The sequence below is a fragment of the Benincasa hispida genome, chromosome 1, assembly GCF_027475165.1.
Source record: "Benincasa hispida cultivar pf3 chromosome 1, pf3_genome.v1.1, whole genome shotgun sequence".
Lineage (NCBI taxonomy): Eukaryota > Viridiplantae > Streptophyta > Magnoliopsida > Cucurbitales > Cucurbitaceae > Benincasa > Benincasa hispida.
Genome location: NC_143478.1, coordinates 6,348,723 through 6,367,750, shown reverse-complemented (window position 1 = coordinate 6,367,750; position 19,028 = coordinate 6,348,723). Strand labels below are relative to the sequence as shown.

Genomic DNA, 19,028 nt, shown 5'->3' with positions numbered 1-19,028 from the left:
ATAATAATTTAATTTAATTTAATTTAAAATAAAATTAATTAATTAATTAATCAAATAACTCATATTTCTCACCTTATTATTTGCATCAACTCTCTCAATTACTCTGCTCCTATAATAATTACCAACTCAACTCTGCGCACCAAACGTCCCTTAGTAATTGATATGTGAAAATTGATTTCGTGAATGATGTTGTAAATGATTTCAACAATATTTGTTGAGTTTGTAATGAACACAATGATATTAACTTTTAATTTTCTAATTTTTGTATTCACTGTCACATCAATTTATATCCCTTTTAGTATGGGGGAAAACCATCTTCCAAGTATCTTTTTGAGTCATAAAATTTGAAAATCTAAAAAAATATTTAAAACCAGACCTTTCTTTTGTGTATTTTGTATAATTAAATGTGACTGAGGGAGGTTGAAGGAAGGTAGTTTACTGAAAACCATTAAATATGACCTCATTTAATAACTATTTATATCCTGTTTTATAGAAATTTTTGTTTGCTTTCATAAAACTTATTTCTCAAATAGTTATCAAACAATGTCCAAGTTTGCAAGATAATGAATTTCAAACTCTTATATATTATCAGTCCTTGAAAATGTCTAACAAATCTATTAACTTGAGGGGAGGGTGGTCGTAGTTCCATACTTCTATCAAATAAACCTAACTTCTCTTATGGTTTTTGCTATTTTTCTTTACTTAGAAAAATGATTGATATCAAAGAGAGTTTCAGTCCTGTGTCCAGTAAATCAACTAGTTCACTCGCAGCAACTTGGGTAGTTGGCTTTGCTATCGAGAGATACCATTCTATGCACTCTTTCACAACGTCCATAAATGAAATGCCATCACGTTGTCTCCTCAACTAATTACCAAAGTATGATAATGGGACATTTCCATCAACATTTCCCTATCTGATGATTATTATGCTTTTGATTTCTTCCAAAAGCTCTTGGATGGAGTTTCCATAATCGTAAAATAATTGACAAAATATATCAAAAGTATCGTGGACATGATAGTACTATTAAGGGTGTTATTTGATCACCTGGATTGAAGGTGGGAATAATATCTACATTCTATTATTCTCAGTGTGTTGGTCCCTTGCTTCAATCATGTAACATATGCTCCCGCTCTCTTTATCCAGAGCAATACCCTGATTCAAATCAATCAATCAATCACAAAACCAAAATTAAGATCCAATTTCCACAACAGAAAGAAGAAGAGGAGGAGGAGGATATCCAAGAGCAAACCATGGAATTGAACCCCATGAGTTCAAAGCTACGAAAGAGGAAGATAGAAATGGTACAAAGGTGTGAATTGTGATTGAATCCAAAAACAATGTTCCAAATTAGAAGCGGAAGACAAACAAGAAGAAAAGAATAGGAACGATTAAATACTGCTTAATGCCGAATTTGATTTTCAGAGAGACGAAGTAGAGAGCCTTCTCCAATCTTGGTTTAGTTTAAAGCAAATTTCAAGTTTTTCTAAACCTATTAATATTTAAAATATGTTATCTGTTATGTAGTTCCCCAGAACATAAAATCATATTACTTACAAATAATCTTGTCCAAATGGGTGGCCTAACCTCACTCTACAGCTCACTAACATCTTGAGTGTAGACACTTTAGTTTGAGTTCGTTTTCAACACTACTTTATCACCTTTTGTACACGTGTCAGATACTCATAAATACAAGATGTATGTGTTCAATAAAAATTATCTAGTATTAAAGGAGTATAGATACCCACTGTCTGTCATGTCAGCATCATTTAAAAAATGTTGTGGGGTTCACTAACATTAACGAATCATTATAAAGACAACCACCATAAGGAATACAAGAATTTTCCCTCCAACAAAATTAAATATAAATTTCTTTTGTTTAAGTTCTTAATTCAACAGAAAATTCGTTTGGATGTATCTGGACTATTTTTACATAATTTTTTTTTTTTTTATCATGAATAGTAAACTATAACAAACATTTAGCATGAGAATCGTCAAAATGTAATAATATATATTAAAAATGTTTGTTATAACAAACTTGTCGATGTTGTGTTTGAGTTCTAAATTTCTAATCATTGTTAGAAATTAGTGTGTTACCGTGTCCAAATGTTGTGTCCATCTCTCATTATTGTACTCGTGCTTCCTAGTTAATATACATCCTGTGAAAATTAGATTTCAAAGAAAGAGATCTCACTCTCAGCACCAAATAGGAAAATCATTAACATTCAAGTAGCCATTACTCATGAAGGATTTCCCAGAAACATCCCAAATGAAGTTATGGCAGAGATTTTTTTTTACAGAATAAAACTACTGTTAACATCTTTAATAAAACTATGCATCGATCTCAGTTCATGCTAATATGTCAAATTGTCAGATGAAATCCACATTTTTCTTAAGGAAAAAGATAGGCCAGCGCTAATCTCACGCCAAAAAGAAAAGGGGGAGATTTTTATCAGAATAAAACGTACCTGGGCCTGTGCCTATATTGAGATGTTAACCTCCCCCATGACTTTAGCAGCATCCTCTGGAAAAACGGGATTGATGTAGCAACCAGTTCCAAGTTCAAACCCCCCTACACCAGAAAGCTGAGGAACAATCTGAAAAAACCAGTGGCTGTAAGCTAAGTCCGAATCCAAAGCCTGCAAGGGAGAAGTGTGAATCATGAAGTTGAATGGCGGTTTGTTCAGCTGCAGAGACATCTTCATGAGTGTCACTTTCAATAGCCCTCCAAGATCAACAGCCTGCACTGCACATAAATCACACACCATCATATTTCGTTGTGCCCATCAAATGAATGTAATGATTTGAATAAAGTTAAAATTACACGTTTGATCCTTGAAGATTTAGAATTGTGTCTATTTAGTCTATGTAGTTTAAATGTTTTTCACATCTTAAGGGTTCGTATCAATCTACTACGAATAAAGTTAAAATTACATGTTTGGTCCTTGAAGTTTTAGATTGTGTCTATATTGACGACTAGGGTCAAATGTTTTTCACATCATTTTGAACTCTTAAAGGGGAACATCCAAATCCACTACTCTTAAAATTTTGTGACTAGTAAGTCCTACCATTAGCTCTTTTTAATGTTTAGGAAATGTTCGGGCATTTGACGATGTCATTAAAATTATGAAATTAATAAATGAATCTTATTGGACATAATCTAATTCAGAGCCAAACTTATATAGTTTAACTATTGATTTACCGTCTCCTGGTCCAGCTCATGAAAATGAGGAACATGGTCACGAGGAACGATCCAGAGCTCAAAAGGAAACGAAGCTGCATAAGGAACAACTGAAATGAAATGGACTGATTCATCAACCAAAAGGTCCTTTGTAGGAACATGACAAATGCTACATTTTCCCGTCTGATTGAAATACTGCTTCATACTATCAAGTCGAGTAGAAACAGAGGGAGGAATGACGGGAAGACCCACCATCTGACTATGGGAGTGCGTCATTGATGCTCCAGCTGAGGCACCGTGGTTCTTGAACACCTATCGAATCAACAGAACGAAAACAGATAACAATTCAGAATCCTAATGCACCCCACGTGTTCGACGAAATGCAAATGGCACAGCGCAGAAAAAACCACATGGAAAAATCATCTCAAAAATCCCAATAACGAGCATTATACAGAGAAGAATGACCTGAACATATTTGATGCTGTCATCGCCTGCGAGCTGCAGAATCCGCTTCTTGTAAGCAAGAAGAACCTGAGCGACGTCCTCGGGGGTCAAATCAGAGAGGTGAACTGAGTGAAGAGGGGACTCGATAATGACGTCGTGGAATCCATAGCCGTCCAAAAGGCAACCCCATAAGAGAGAATCGGAGCTAAGGGAAGTTGAAGAATCGAGACCCTTGTCCCTACTTAGAGCAGGATAGAGATTTTGAATGACGCGAACTTTCCAATCGGAGTTCTGAGGAGGAAATCGGAAGATCTCGGGAGCGCAGTGGTGCTCTTGGCCAATGCAGAAGGGGCATGTTTGGAGAGAGTCGGAAGAAGAAGGGGCTGGGGATTTTGATTTGAAATCGGAGGGCCGTTTAGCTCGGGCGGGTGAGAATATGACCCAACGATTCGTCACTGAGTCCTTGCGGAGTTCGGGACGGCGAGATTCAATCGGCGGCGCCATTTCCCTGAGAGATGTTCTTGGGAAAGTTTGGGCGGGAGATCTGTTCGTGAGCCTAGGGCTTTTCCCCTTCCAAACGGATTCTTCCTCCTGTGATTCATTTCGCTTCCCAGGCAATTACTTTTCAAATTGCCTTTACGTCTGATTCTTTCTTTTTCTTTCTTTTTAAAATATTGGCCATGTGTTTTGGTTATTTATCTGATTGCCCTTTTATTTTTATTTTTTATTTCTTAAAATTAAACTTATGAATACTACCTCTACTTTTAAATTTCTTATCTTGTTTTTTACTATCTAGATCTACTTTTCCATCGATGGTTTAAAAAATCAAGCCAAATTTTGAGGGGGAAAAATAGCTTTTAAAAAATTGTTTTTGTTTTTAAATTTGACTAAGAATTTAATTATTGTACTTAAGAAAGATGCAAACTATTGCAAGAGATGTGGATGAAATAGTCTTCATTTTCAAAAATATAAAAACAAAAAACCAAATGATTATCAAATGGGATCTTAATATTTATTTTTTGATTGTGGGTCAAACTTTTTAGGCCAAACACTTTTACCAATAGACACTTGCCAGCTCACAATTGATTGTGTACTCGAATGCAGTTGATGAATTTAGTGTAATAATAAATCAAATATTTGCGTATCGCAAACAATATTATTGGGTATCTTGTTTTTTTTTACTAATAGACAAATCAAATTACTTGCCTATTGATATATGTGCTAACCAATTAAACTGTGTATATGTGAAGACAACTCACTGAAATTACTACCACATATGTGTTTATTGCCGACACAAGTTGCACACTTTGAAGTTAAAGAATTTTGTTCCACTGCAAGCATCAACAAAATGCATTAGATAGGCCCATCAATTAGTTTCTTAATAAAATATTTAATATATATATATATATATATTAGATTCTCTTCCAGTTATTTTTAACTAAGCAAACGTGGGTACGTGGAGGTTATTTTATAAACACATGTTCTATACTTATTAACTCATCGGTGAATGTAATTAATAGAGGATATTTAAATCTCTTATCCATTAATAAAATAACACACGTTTTTTGCCTAAATACAATTCATCGAAATATTCAATTTCTCTCAATTTCATTATTGGTATCAAAACCAGGTTCAAAATGGTTGTCGGAGGTGTAGATGAACCAAATACTCGACCTGAAGTATTGCTAACCAACACAATCATCCTTAGTACAAACCAATTCACAAACTCCTCATTTGGCCATCCATTAAGTACTGTTCTTACAATGAAACTTGACGATAAAAACTATTCACTATGGAAGAGCATGGTTTTGGCTTATTCTTAGAGGCCAAAAAGTGGATGGTTTTGTTCTTGGCACAAAGCCTCAACCTTCTGAATTTCTTACATTTGCTGATGGAGGAAGTAGTTCCACTTCTACGATCAATCGCAATCCAATGTATGAAAAGTGGAACACTACTGACCAAACTTTGTTGGGATGGTTACTTGGGTATGTGACACCTTCCACTGTTTGTGATGTGATCGATTTGAAGACTTCAAGAGAAGTATGGTGTGCTTTATAAAATCTTTATGGTGCATCCACGAAGGCTATAATTTATCAATTGAGGAGTATCATGCAAAACATAAAGAAGGGAACAACCAGGATGTGCGACTATTCAAGCTATATGAAACAAACGTCTGAAGATCTAAAGTTTGAGCTTGTTACATTTAGTTATCTAATGTATTTATTGTGTTATTTCAGGGTTGGATGCAGAATATCTATCAATTGTATCTATCGTTGAAGGAAATAAGAATGTTACTTGGTATGATCTTCAATTTATACTTATCACTTTTCAAAGCAATTTGGGTGGGTTCTGAAAACATCGGAGAAGTCTCAGCAAATTATGCTTTCAAGAAACCACGGTCTTCAGATGACAATCATAATAATTATGGGCATGACAAAAATTATGGAAAGACCAACAGAAATGAAAGAAGGTAGTCGTGGAAGGTTTTCATCCTATAGAAGCAATACATACAAACTAGCAGGTTAGATCTGTGCTAAATTTGGACATTCTACTTATATATGCTACCATGGGTTTAATAAAGAATATATTACTAGTGCTGGAAATCAAAGAGGAAATAACAGAAACTTAACTTATGTGGCTACTCCTGAGATGGTGATAGATCCTAGCTGGCTGGCGGACAGTAAGGCCATTAGCCACATCACTGTTGATCTTGCAGATCTGAATATGAAGACAGAATATCATGGTAACGACTCTTTGACTATAGGTAATGGGAATATATTCAAAATTTCTCACATTGGATAAAACGTTGTCAAATATTGTTCTAACCAAAATCCTCTCTTTGAATAATATTCTTCATGTTCCACAAGTTACTTAAAATATTCTTAGTGTTGCTCGTTTAACTCGAGATGATAATTGTCATGTGGAATTTCATGTTGGGGTTGATGCCATAAATCTCGCAGGGTCTTATAGTTTATAATTGTAATGTACAAAATTTTTATTTATGTAATAAAATATTTGATGTTTTATTTCAAAATTAGTTGCATTAACCACAAATCCATAAACTAATATTCAGATTTATATCGTAACTTAAACATGTATGTAGAGACATACGGGTGGATTATGTTTAAGTGATAACCTAAATGGCCTATTGTAGATATATGAGGCTGGATACCTTGTCCTTGTGACACTACGAGTATGACCCGCTTTGTAGGTGTTACAATTGTTGTAAAGTGCTACAAATGATATAATTCTAATCATTCATGTGGAGACATGTGGGCGGAAATATTCTATACAAAAGAGTTTATATAAGACCAGACTACAAAATGTTTAGTCTCATTATATAACGTCATTCATAATAGAGATTTACATTTCACAAAGATGACCATAGGTAACATGACCTGAATCCTGAGTGAGTTGTGAACTCCTGCCTATGAGGGCGGTTCTTTGACTTGTATGGACGAGAGTGGCTAGATCACCGACTGGAAAGCTGGGAACACGATTACACAAGATAGAATTCATTCCTTCCCCGATGGTGGGGCAAGTAGATAAATTGCTCCCTTGAGGGCTGATTCCGGGGCTTGAACTGTTGGGGATGATGCCCTAAAGTCTTGTGTCCTGTAGTTTGTAAACACATTTTGTACGAACGTTTGTGATATATAATATATGATATTTACTTCACTTATTGACTTTGCTCATTGGATGTTTTATTTGCTTTGCCACAAACCAATAAATTAAAATCCTTAGTGTCTTTATGTAACTTAAGCATGTATGTGGTGACATACAAATTGATCATGTCTTAAGTGATAACCAAAGTACCACACCCTCTCCTGGCCCGAGAGGGGTTTGATCATAATTGGGCTATGATTTATTGTTCACTAGAGGGATCAATTATACTTAAGAAGTTAGATGTAATTGCAGGGGCAAAATGGTACTTTTGACCAAATTGTACTTACGAGAGTAATTTGTGAAGAGTCATCGTACTATTGATTGGTTATATCCAATGGACATTGAAATATATATGTAGTGCGAATAGTGCAACTGTCAATTTTTAGTGGAGTGTTCAACAGTTAACGGATGGTGAATAATTTAATTAATTATTCACGTACCATTGGAACTTCAAGCTATATGTCCATGAGGTCCCCTCAATAGCTCAACGGGATTTAATGAGAATCCATTTTTAGGTTAACTTGAATTGTTCAAATTAGTTGAGGAAATTGATTATGTATGGTATAATTAATTAATTTTTTTAATTATATGCGATATAATTACTATAATGTATTTGATACATTATAATATTAAGTATTTATGAGATGAAATAAATATTTGAATATGATTTAAATATTATATAATTAAATTTAATGTAAATGCGATTTATATTAGAAGTCAATGCTGAGAGAAAATTGAAACTATAGACTATATTGTATTTGATACAATATAAAAATTATAGGTTATATATATATATATTAAAATTTTATTTTTAAATTAATTATTTAGTATTTATTTTTTTAAGGAATTAACTTCCCTCCCCAATTTTTCTCTCCACCCATGTTTGACGTGGGTGGTTAACAGAGGATGGTTTTCTTCTTCTTCTTCCTGCAACACATAAATTTTGTAAAAAATTTCAAAAAAGAAATTCCTCCTCTCCTCCTCTCCTCCGCTCTTCTTTTAATCTCTTATTCTTTCCCTCACCGAAATCACCAGAGCCCATACCTCATGGATTCTCTATCTGAGAATATTGAGGTCTCCAATTGGTTGTGCCCCAGTTGGCCATTTTGGTTGTCGTTCGTGATTTGCACATATAAAGGTTTTTACGTGAAGAAGATCTTCAAAGGTAAGGGTTTTTAAACCCTATTTCTTTATTTTTTACTGCATGCTGTATTTTTGTGTTAAATGCATAATTTTTTTTGTTCTCTATAAAATTTTGAGAATTGGGACGATCTCGCTTCCGCTCGAATGATCCTATTATTAGGGTTCATTCATTTCACTCATCTCATTGTTTTGTCAAGGACAAGGCAACAAGGAGAATAATGCTACAGGGAGTTCTTAAAGGTGGCCATTACCAGTTGAAGCTTCCTCTTATAGGTTCTCAACTAAATCATAGAAGTCACGTATCTTCCTCCAATACAAGTATTTCGAAGTCTACTAGTCATTTGTCAAGTTATGTCAGTACTGTCAAGTCTAAAGTCAGACCTCCTACTAAATATTTTGTTGGTTCTACTTATGTAAGTCACAAACAAGTCTCAAAAGATGTGTCGCACCAAATACTTGGTCATCCATTTGAAAGAATTGTGTCTTTGATTTCTAGAAATAGCAATGTATCTTTTCCTTCTACTGTGAATAGAAAATTAAGCTTTTGCAACTATTGTCAAATTGGGAAATCTCATTCATTTCCTTTTAAGAGATCAAGTTCAATTACAGATCAAGTCTTGAAAATTGTTTACTGTGACTCATGGGGACCTTCACCCATATTATCAACCATTGGATTTAGGTTTTATATAAGCTTTGTTGATGAGTTTACAAGATGAACACACATTTTTTTTTCTTTGAAAATTAAATCAGAAGCTTTATCTAAGTTAATTGAATACAAGAAGATGGTTGAAAAACGATTTGAGAAGAAAATTAAAACATTTCAAAGTGATTGAAGAGAAGAATTTTAGACATTTTGCCAATTATCAAAAAGAATGTGGAATTGAATTTAGACATCCTTGTCCTCATACAAGTGAACAAAGTGGAATTGTAGAAAAAAGATATAAACATATTGTTGAAATGGGTTTGACTTTATTAGCTCAAGCTTCAATGCCCTTAAAATATTGGTAGGATCCCTTTAGTTTAACCATTTATCTCATAAATTGTCCACCTACTCTTGTTCTAAACGATGTTTACAAAAATAAACCAAACTACTCTTTACTCAAAGTCTCTAGTAGTGCATGTTTTTCTTGTCTAAGACCATATCATTCTCATAAATTTCAATATCACGACACTAAATGTGTGTTCTTAGATTATAGTGGTGTTCATAAAGGTTATAAGTGTCTTAGTTCAAATAGTAGATTGTACATTTCAAGACATGTTATTTTCAATGAGCAAGAGTTTCCTTTTAAAAAAGGTTTCCTTACCACTTATTCTAAAAAAACATCATTCTTATGAAACTATTATTTCATGTCTTAGTTTTCCTTCTTACTCACCAATCTCACAGACTTTTCAAATTGCTCAAAATGAGTCAATCCCAGAACCAACAATGTCAAGAGAAATTCAAGATTTTCCATGTAATTTTAATGAAATTGTTACAAAATCTGCATTAAGTAATCAACTTGGTGTTACTGAAGTTATATAAAAAAAAAAAAGGTTTGGCTAGTCTCATCATCACATGGAAACTCGATCTAAAAGTGGAATTTTGAAGCCCAAAAACAGAAACTATTTGGCTAAAATATAAACAAATTCTCATCTTCATGAAACTGATAGCCAAGAACCAAAATCAGTGAATGAAGCTTTGAACTCAAAGAAGTGGATACAAGCAATGAAATAGGAAATGGAAGCCCTTTAGAAGAACGAGACTTGTCTAGTTTCTTACTCTAAAGACTATAATTTAGTTAGTTGTAAATGGGTCTTTAAGGTAAAAAATAACTCAAATGGAAGTATTAAAAAATATAAGGCACGCTTAGTTGCAAAGGGGTTTCATCAGAACCCAAGAATTGACTTTAATGAGACCTTTAGTCTAGTAGTGAAGTCTTCAACCATTCATGTTTTGTTACATTTAGTAGTTGCTAATGACTGAAAGGTGAGACAACTTGATATAAAAAATGTTTTCTTAAATGGAAAGCTAGAGGAAGCAGTTTACACGATACAACCAAAAGGTTTTGGTTGACAAAGAAAGAACCGGGTATGTTTGCAAGCTTCACAAGCATTGTATGGGTTAAAATAAGCTCCTAGAGCTTGGTATGAGAACCTAAAAGGTGTTCTACTTAAATGGGGTTTCAAAAACTCACGTGTAGTCAATTATTTTTCTTTTTTTTCAGAAATGTGAAAATATATATTTTAGTCTATGTTGATGGCATTCTTGTAACAGGGAACAACATATATGCTATCAATCAATTTGTAAAGGAGTTGAACAAAGAATTTGCATTGAAAGATTTAGGAAATCTATCTTATTTCCTAGGAATTGAAGTTCACAAAAATGAAAGTGACATATATCTAAATCAAGCAAACTATGTTTGATCTTCTTGATCGGCTGGATTTGACACGTTTGAAACCATGCCCAACTCCAACTGCAACAGGTAAACATATTACAGCCAATGATGGAAAAGTAATGTCTGACCCTACTTTGGATAGAACTGCAATAGAAGCTCCACAGTATGTAACACACACACAACCAAAAATTTCATATATTATCAACAAATTAAGTTAGTATCTGTAGAATCTAAGAACAAAACACTGGTAAGCAATAAAAAGAGTGTTGAGATATTTCAAGGGAACATCAAATCATGGTTTATACATACCAAGATCTATAGAATCTCAAATTGTTGCATATTCTAGTGCAGATTGGGGCTGTGACCTTGATGATAGAAAGTCGATTGGGTCATCGTGTGTTTATTAGGGATTCTTGAATTTCTTGGTCTTCAAAGAAGCAACGCATTGTAGCACGATTGAGCACAAAGTCAAAGTACATATCTTTAACCCTTACTGCAGCTGAAATTACTTGGATTCAAGCTCTTCTTCACAAAATTGACTGCAAATATAATCAAATACCTATTGGTGTGATCATTAATGCTATATCACTAGCCGCCAATCCAGCATTTCATTCAAGAAGTAAGCATATTGAAATTGATATACATTTTTGTAAAAGATAGAGTGATAGTCAAAGAAATTGAAGTGAGATATGTACCTTTTAAGAAGCAATTGGCAGATGGATTGACAAAACCATTGTCTGAGTTCAAGTTCACTGACCTGAAGAACAAACTCAACGTTATTGAACTCTCGTTGAGTTTGAGTGGGGTTATGAAGATGATGCGTTATTTTATGATGTAGAGTTATGGATGATATGCGATGATAAAATTGAGTTGAGCACTCAAGTTTTCCCAGTGGAATCCAAGTGTAAACCCCATGAGTTCCTGATAAGTCTAAGGTCGAACTCAAGGACTTGAGAAAATAGGTTGCGGTGGTAATTTTTATGAAAACTTTACGGTAACCGGCAACTCAAATGATTATTGGTTTGTTTGTTGATTACAGTAATGAAAAATAACAAATGCGACGGATTTGAGAAAAGTTAGTTGTGTGATAGATGCACTAAGTACATGGATGAATGGGTTGAGAAGGTCTTTAGCTAGCGTTACTTGGGAATGCGTCAAACTATGCGATCATGCTACAACCATGCACAACAAGTCATTTTCTAATGCAAATGCGATGCTCCTAAGTCTAGGACTCATGTGTTGAATGCAAAAGTGTCCATAAAGCGTATTTCTGAGTCTCTACTATTTTCCTATGCGATGATGCAAGATGCATAAAGGCAAGGTGATGGCATACAATCATATCCTATCTCTAGGATGCATGCAATACGTTAATAGCAAACAGTGCTTATTCCTATGCTCCCATCTCTTGATTATGCGTTCTAATCTGACTCTCTCGTGCCTAGATTCTGACCTGACCTTCCCAAGCCTCGATTCTGTCCTTAGACTACCCTCCTGAGTATCTCTAATGGACAAATGAAGCATACATAATCAAGATAATTGCATAGAATGAAGATCCCCAGTTAAGCTACCTAAGTGCTTCTCAACCCATTCAACAGATTTAGCTACTCACGCGTAAATAACAGAGAGTGAACAAATATAGAGAAGTAAATTCCATTTCGATAAATGAGTTTGAGTACAAAATGACAATAAAATATAAAGGTAGAGAGCCTAGTAGCAATTCCTTGTTGACTGAGACTTTTACACTGTCAATATCTATTTGGTTCAAAAGATATTCCTGCTTCCGCAGGAGTCGGCCCACTCTCTGTTCTTGAAGCTTCTGGCCCTCCCAAGCTTACCAGAACGATCTGTCGGCACAACCTCCTTCTCTCGCGTTCGTCTTGAAGTAAAAGAAAATCTAAGAACTATGAACAAAACTTGTGAACTCGTGAGATAGTGAACTTATGAACTCCTTTTCTAAAGGATGCCTTCTGTATTTATAGAACTTCCAGGGTGAAAGGCGATTTTTCTCTCATGATTGCACAGATAGGACGACTTTAATTCCCTAACTGATGCATCAAATATTTGTCACCAAAAAGCTAAATGTACTTGTTATCGTTAGCGGTTGTCAACTTAATTCGGATTCGACTGTCATCAGATTTTTGTCCCATCGTGATTAATTATGTCTTTCACCTAGATACGCCCACCATGTTGCACCAACCAAGTTGCGGCAATATTTCTTGAGTAAATGTTTGCGAACACGATCACCGCAAAGCCTTGTGATAATGCTGCGCTCGACCAATTATTTCCTATGATCACAATTTCTGTCTTGCATCAACGCATATTCTGCATAAAAATACAAAAATCAATTGTTCCTATGCGATGAATGCATGCGACCGCAATATTATGAATTTAATGCTTTTTGGACGCAATTTAACATGTTTTATCAACGTAAACCAACATTGTTTAAGAACTTAGCACTATGATAACGTGCATTTCTGCCCGTTATCACACCCCCAAATTTAAACGATGCTTGTCCTCAAGCATAAGCTAAAGATTTTCTTTAGCAAGTTGACCGCAATGTTATTTTTCTAGATTTCTCAAGGATACTTCGTTCAAATCCTATATACCAAAGTTTCCTTAAGTCTTGTTCAAGTCTCTTCTTAAAATATTTATAAGACCTAGGGACCGCAAGCTTAACCTTCAAAAGGACTTTACTAAGTTCCGGGACATCGCATGATTTATTTAAAAAAGAAAACTTTTCCACTGGGGTGTCAACTGATTTAATCCTGTCATATTTCTTGACGTTATTATTTTTTTCTGACCTTGCGCTGATCCAAGTGCTTTGCCTTCGTTTTGGCCTGCCCCCACGTGTGTCATGCGAACATCCAACTACGAGTAATGCACTCTTCCTCAGACTAAACTCATACCTATTAGGTAACGGAGTTGTGGTCATCTATTTATGCATTGATCCTGGTGACTTACTTTCGTTTTGGCTTGCCCCCATGTGTGTCATGCGGATATCCAACTAAAGATAAGTGCCCTTCACAACTTAACTCTTATCAACATGGGTTTCCCATTGCGTTGACAGTGGAGTTGTTATTTTCCTCCCTTTTTTTTTTCAAAATAGCAAGGTTGAAAATAAATACCTTACTCCCAAATTTAAAATGTGGCAATGTCCTCGTTACCAAAAGATTGAAATAGGTCATGTGATGTTCTTAGAATGCTTTGTAAAGAGAGTTTGAAAGAAAGCTAGCAAACTCCTAACTTTTAGAAATATTTCATGAGGTGACTATCTTAAAGTTAAGTTGACTCTAGTATATACGACAGAAATAGAAGCACGTTTTTCATCATTAAAATCATAAGTGGCAAAGAGACAGTAAGCGGTAACCTACTATATTTATCCATGTCAAATGATTGCGGTAATCAAAGAGTATGCAGTGATAAATCTTTTAAACTAAAATGCGATGCGATGGTGTAAGATTTGTAATAAAGTGAAGGAAGAATACAACCCCCAAATTTGCACTGTCGCCCGCATTGTATATCGATGCATCATTCTTTGCGGTGATCTCTCTTCTTTGGATTGCGGTGACGAAGTAAGATAGATTGCTTCTTCGTGTAATATCTCTGCAATCCAGTGCCTCGTTCGTTGTAAGAAAAATATAGAGAGGGTCAAATAATTTTAAGCAAAACAAAATTCTCTTATCGCAATCTCCATTTTTTTAGAAGTAAGAACAGTGTAGAGCGATAATCAATAACAACAAAATAATCTCGATAATAGATAATAACGAGTGTGATGAAAGTTCATGAAGTAATGATGCAGGAAAAAGGACGTTCAAAAGAGTTGGGCCCTAATGAAGCTGAGTTAAATAGTAACTCAGGGACTACTTATTCCAAGCTGGTCTTTTCATGTCCACGGTGGCTTTTCCCTATTTTCTTCGTCCTCTGGGATTTTGACTGCCTTAATCCGAAGCTTTTTCCCATGAATGTTCATTACAATCTCCTCCTTGCGTACATCAATTTGAGCGCGACCGGTCGAGAGGAATGGTCGTCCCAATATGATGGGCGCATCTTCGTTCGCTTTATAATCTAAAATGAGGAAGTATACCAACAAGATGAATTTATCAATTGAGATTGCAGCATTTTTCAACTCTTCTTCAGGGTGTATTCGAGATCTGTCTGCGAGCAGGAGAGTTTTCTTTGTGGGCGTGAGCGTGCCCGCATTTAACTGTTTGAAGATTGATTGTGGCATTATGTCTATACTTGCCCCGAGATCACATAGTGCTTGGCCACTGTAGACCTCTCCAATGGAGTATGGTATCGTGAAAATTCCTAGGTCGCACATTTTTTATGGGATCATAGCATTTTGCGCTGCGGCCACTATTGCAATATTGTCTTCATCATTTTGTTTCTCTTTCAATATTTGCGGAGTTGTTGGTGGTTGGACTTATTCTATCTCAAGATCTTGATGCTTGAGGGTGGACGCAACTTCAGGGTTCATTTTTCTCGTGCTTTTTCGAACTATAGGTCAACAGGTCTTCGATTGTCACCATATTCAAGTTGGTCGCGATGGGTTCCTCCCTTACTTCTGCAGTCATTTTGTTGCTTAGCACAGAAACTATTAAGCATTGTTCCTTCCCGGTATCCCTAGCATTGCGAGGAAGCTCAGTTGAGCTTGGCAACGCTCCTTGCGGTTTATTCTTCAACTTGCCCGCAATTTATCCTAGTTGAATTTCGAGATTTCAAATAGATGTTACTTGATTCTGAAGTACTGATTCGTTTTTCTCAATGTATTGCTTCAAAAAGCTCTTTAAGGACGAGAATTGTGGTGTTTGCGAATTGCTAGCTTGACTATGCGTTGGACCGTTGTTTTGTGGGAAAAGTCCGGGTGGCCCTCCTTTTTGCGCCACATGTTGGAAGTTTTGTTGTTGATTTTTCTACATAAAATTTGGGTGGTTTCTCCACCCGGGGTTATATGTGTCGGAATAGGGATTGTTCTTTATGAAGCACATTGACTACAGGTTTGCTGGATATTCCTCCATCGAATGAGCGTCTCCGCAAATGACACAACTTGCGATTTTTTGAGCAATTGTGTTTGACCTGCCCTTGCTTTGCTCCCGTGTTATTAATTGCGATGGCTTGAATCAAACTCATCATCGCGGTCATTTGGTTTTGCAGAGATGCAATGGCCCCGTTGTTTATGTCATTATCTTTAATTCTTAATCTTTGATTGCTTTCCCGCCAATCCTCGTGATTTTTGAAAATGCGATCAAGTATACTCTTTGCCTTCGCATATGTTTTGTCTAGCAAACCACCAGCGGCTGCTGCATTGGTAGCGGTCTGCGAAGAGTGATTCAGTCCTTGATAAAAGATCTCCATCTGCAGGCAATCTGGTAAGCCATTATGTGGACAGTCTCTTACCAGCCGCTTAAACCTCGCCAAAGCATCGTTAATCGATTCGTCATCTTCTTATTCAAAATTTGTTATTAATTTCCTTCTCCTAGCATTCTTACTTGGTAGGAAATACTTCTTCATAAACTTTTCCAACACTTGTTCCCACGAAGTTATCTCTCTCGATTCGAGTGAATATGCCCATTTTCTTGCATGATCACACAAAGAAAATGGAAACAAAGTTAGTCGAACTTCTTCGGTAGAGATATTCGGGAACACAAAAGTGTTGCAGATCTCTATGAAACTCAGAAGGTGGGCGTGCAGGTCTTCGCCACGCCCTCCTCCAAACTACCCAGTGTCACAATCGCTCTTTTGGGAGCTTCTCTTAGCGATTGTGCGGCACTTGTTCCCACTCACGAACAAGTCAGCCAATTCGAATACGGACTGTCGATGGCACACCGAATGCCTCTCGCAACCTCCACCCCTGTTTTAGGGAAAACGATTTTAGATTACGGGTTTGGAGAAAAGGTTTTCGTAAACAATTTTTGTGAGTGTGAATAAAGAAAGAAAGATTGTAATAGGCTAGAAAGCAATAAGCAACAACAACAACTTTATAGAGTACTACTCCGGGTATGGGGAAGTGATGATTAGTCTTATCCCCATATAGTGCATTCTGAACAAAAAGCCAACTGGCACCCTTGCATATGCAAAAGGGCGAGTGGTCACTTACAATGAAAATGTAAAGAAAGCAAGATAACTAAGCTAATAAAATAAATGATATGAAAGTATGCTAGAAGGGGGTTGGATTGGGCATGCGGCCATGGGCAACAGGCCCTGGACAAGCATGACCGTGACATTCTCCCCCACTTAATTGGTTGACGTCCCTGTCAACCGACCTTGTTCAAAATCTGCGATGGTTGGAGCTGCATTCTTCAACTCTTCGGCCCGCTCCCAACTGATCTCTTCGTCGGGGAGATCCTTCCATTTCACTAAGAACTCCATCAGTTCTCGTCTGGGTCTTCCAATACGACGCGTACGTTTATTCAGGATTTGTTCAACTTCTTTCTCAGCGGAATTCTTCATTGTGACTGGTGGGCGCCTTAGCATATTTCGTTGTTCATCCTCGGGATCGGGATGATAGGGCTTCAGGATACTCACATGGATGACAGGATGAATCTTCATCCATGAGGGTAACTGAACCTTATATGATGTTCTCCCGACCTTCTCAATTACCTCCACTGGACCTTCATATTTCCTTACTAGCCGATGGTCTCTCTGGCCTCGGAAACGAAACTGTTCCGATCGTAGCTTGACTAGGACCTTGTCCCCAGCTTGAAACTCGAGGGCCCTCCGCTTCTTATCAGCCCACTTCTTCATCCTTCTTGACGCTCTTTCCAGGTAGGCGCGAGCTATCTCAGAGGTTTTGCTCCACTCTTTAGTGAAGTTATGTGTCTGAGGACTTTTGCCTGCATAAGGGTGGTCCACCAAGTGTGGCATGAGTGGCTGTCTACCGCATACCACTTCGTAGGGCGTTTTTCCGGTCGCGAAACTCTGCTGGCTATTGAAGCTGAACTAAGCCACATCTAACAACTGGACCCAGTTCTTCTGCCTAGTGTCGATAAAGTGACGTAGATATTCCTCGAGCATACTATTGAACCATTCCGTCTGGCCGTCAGTTTGAGGATGATAGCTAAAGGAGATATTCAGTGTTGACCCCAATATTTTGAACAATTTTGTCCAAAATGTCCCAGTGAATCTTCCGTCCCAATCGCTAACAATGCTTGTGGGGACGCCCCATAATTTCACGATGTGTTTGAAGAACAACTGGGCAGTCATCACGGCTGTGCACATCTTCGGCATTTGGATGAAAGTGGCATATTTTGAGAACCGGTCGATGATAATAAGGATTGATTCGAACTCTCCCACCTTGGGCAAATGGGTGATGAAGTCGAGAGACACGCTCTCCCATGGTCTAGAGGGCACAGGTAGAGGTTCCAGCAGACCCGCTAATTTTGCCCTTTTGACCTTGTCTTGTTGGCAGACAAGGCAAGTCTTGGTAAATTGCATGACATCGTCTCGAAGGCTTGGCTAGTAGTAGCCTTGTTTCAGGAGGGCATAAGTCCTCTGCCAACCATAATGTCCTAGGCACAATGTGTCATGACACTCCTTCATCAGCGACCTTTGTAACTCCCCGGATCTGGGGATGTAGAGGCGATTGCCCTTGGTATATAGTAGATCGTCTTCCATCCAAAACTGGCGTGTCTTCCCCTCTTTGGCCAACTGTATGATGGCCTGCGCCGCTGTGTCGTTTGTCAAAGTGAGTTTTGACAGTTTCTCGTACTATTGCACTCAACGTACTTGCTTGTAGGCGGGCGAACATGCACAGGGCCGCATGTTCGCTCTTTCGACTAAGAGCATCGGCCACTTGGTTACTTTTCCCATGTCTATGTTCAAATTGGAAGTCGAACTCCGCTAGACACTCCTACCACCGTGCCTGTTTCGACGACAACTTCGGTTGGTTGAAAAGTGGCAAATGGAGTTGTTGTCGGTCTTGACCACGAATTTGGCACCCAAAAGATACTGTCTCCAGGCCTTCAAGCAGTGAACTACTGCTAACATCTCTTTCTCGGAGGTGGCATATCTCCATTCGGCATCATTTAGTTTCCTACTCTCATATGCGATGGGGTATCCGTCTTGGAGGAGGACACCGCCCAATGCGAAATCAGAAGCATCAGTCTCGACTTCAAATGGCTTGGTCACATCAGCAATTCCGAGGACCGGCCCCTTAATCATCACTTTCTTCAAGCCCTAAAAGGTGGCTTGACATTCAGAAGTCCAGCTCCATTGGCTATCT

At 37.1% G+C, this 19,028-nt stretch overlaps 1 protein-coding gene across 2 annotated transcripts; it reads right to left on the bottom strand.

Moving 5' to 3' along the window:
* Window positions 1-893: 893 nt before the first annotated feature.
* LOC150038192 (ADP-glucose phosphorylase-like) lies at window positions 894-4,268 on the bottom strand. Of its 2 annotated transcripts, XR_016532134.1 has the most exons (5): window positions 3,645-4,268; window positions 3,201-3,491; window positions 2,467-2,739; window positions 2,096-2,157; window positions 894-1,153 (listed from the first exon to the last, which is right to left on the bottom strand). XR_016532134.1 is itself a non-coding variant. In XM_090317851.1 (4 exons), the coding sequence occupies exons 1-3, from the start codon at window positions 4,125-4,127 to the stop codon at window positions 2,479-2,481; spliced, it is 1,035 nt and encodes a 344-aa protein (XP_090173977.1). In that variant the 5' UTR covers window positions 4,128-4,268; the 3' UTR covers window positions 894-1,153; window positions 2,467-2,478. The 2 variants fall into 2 exon arrangements, 1 of the variants encoding a protein (XP_090173977.1); XM_090317851.1 differs by lacking the exon at window positions 2,096-2,157.
* Window positions 4,269-19,028: the final 14,760 nt, after the last annotated feature.

What these genes read in the sequence shown, in the direction of transcription:
- LOC150038192 (XM_090317851.1), bottom strand. Translation starts at nt 4,127, where the DNA reads ATGGCGCCGCCGATTGAATCTCGCCGTCCCGAACTCCGCAAGGACTCA. An exon ending in ACAGCATCAAATATGTTCAG is followed by an intron (nt 3,492 to 3,644) that starts GTCATTCTTCTC and finishes TTGATTCGATAG; the next exon opens with GTGTTCAAGAACCACGGTGC. An exon ending in ATGAGCTGGACCAGGAGACG is followed by an intron (nt 2,740 to 3,200) that starts GTAAATCAATAG and finishes TGTGCAGTGCAG; the next exon opens with GCTGTTGATCTTGGAGGGCT.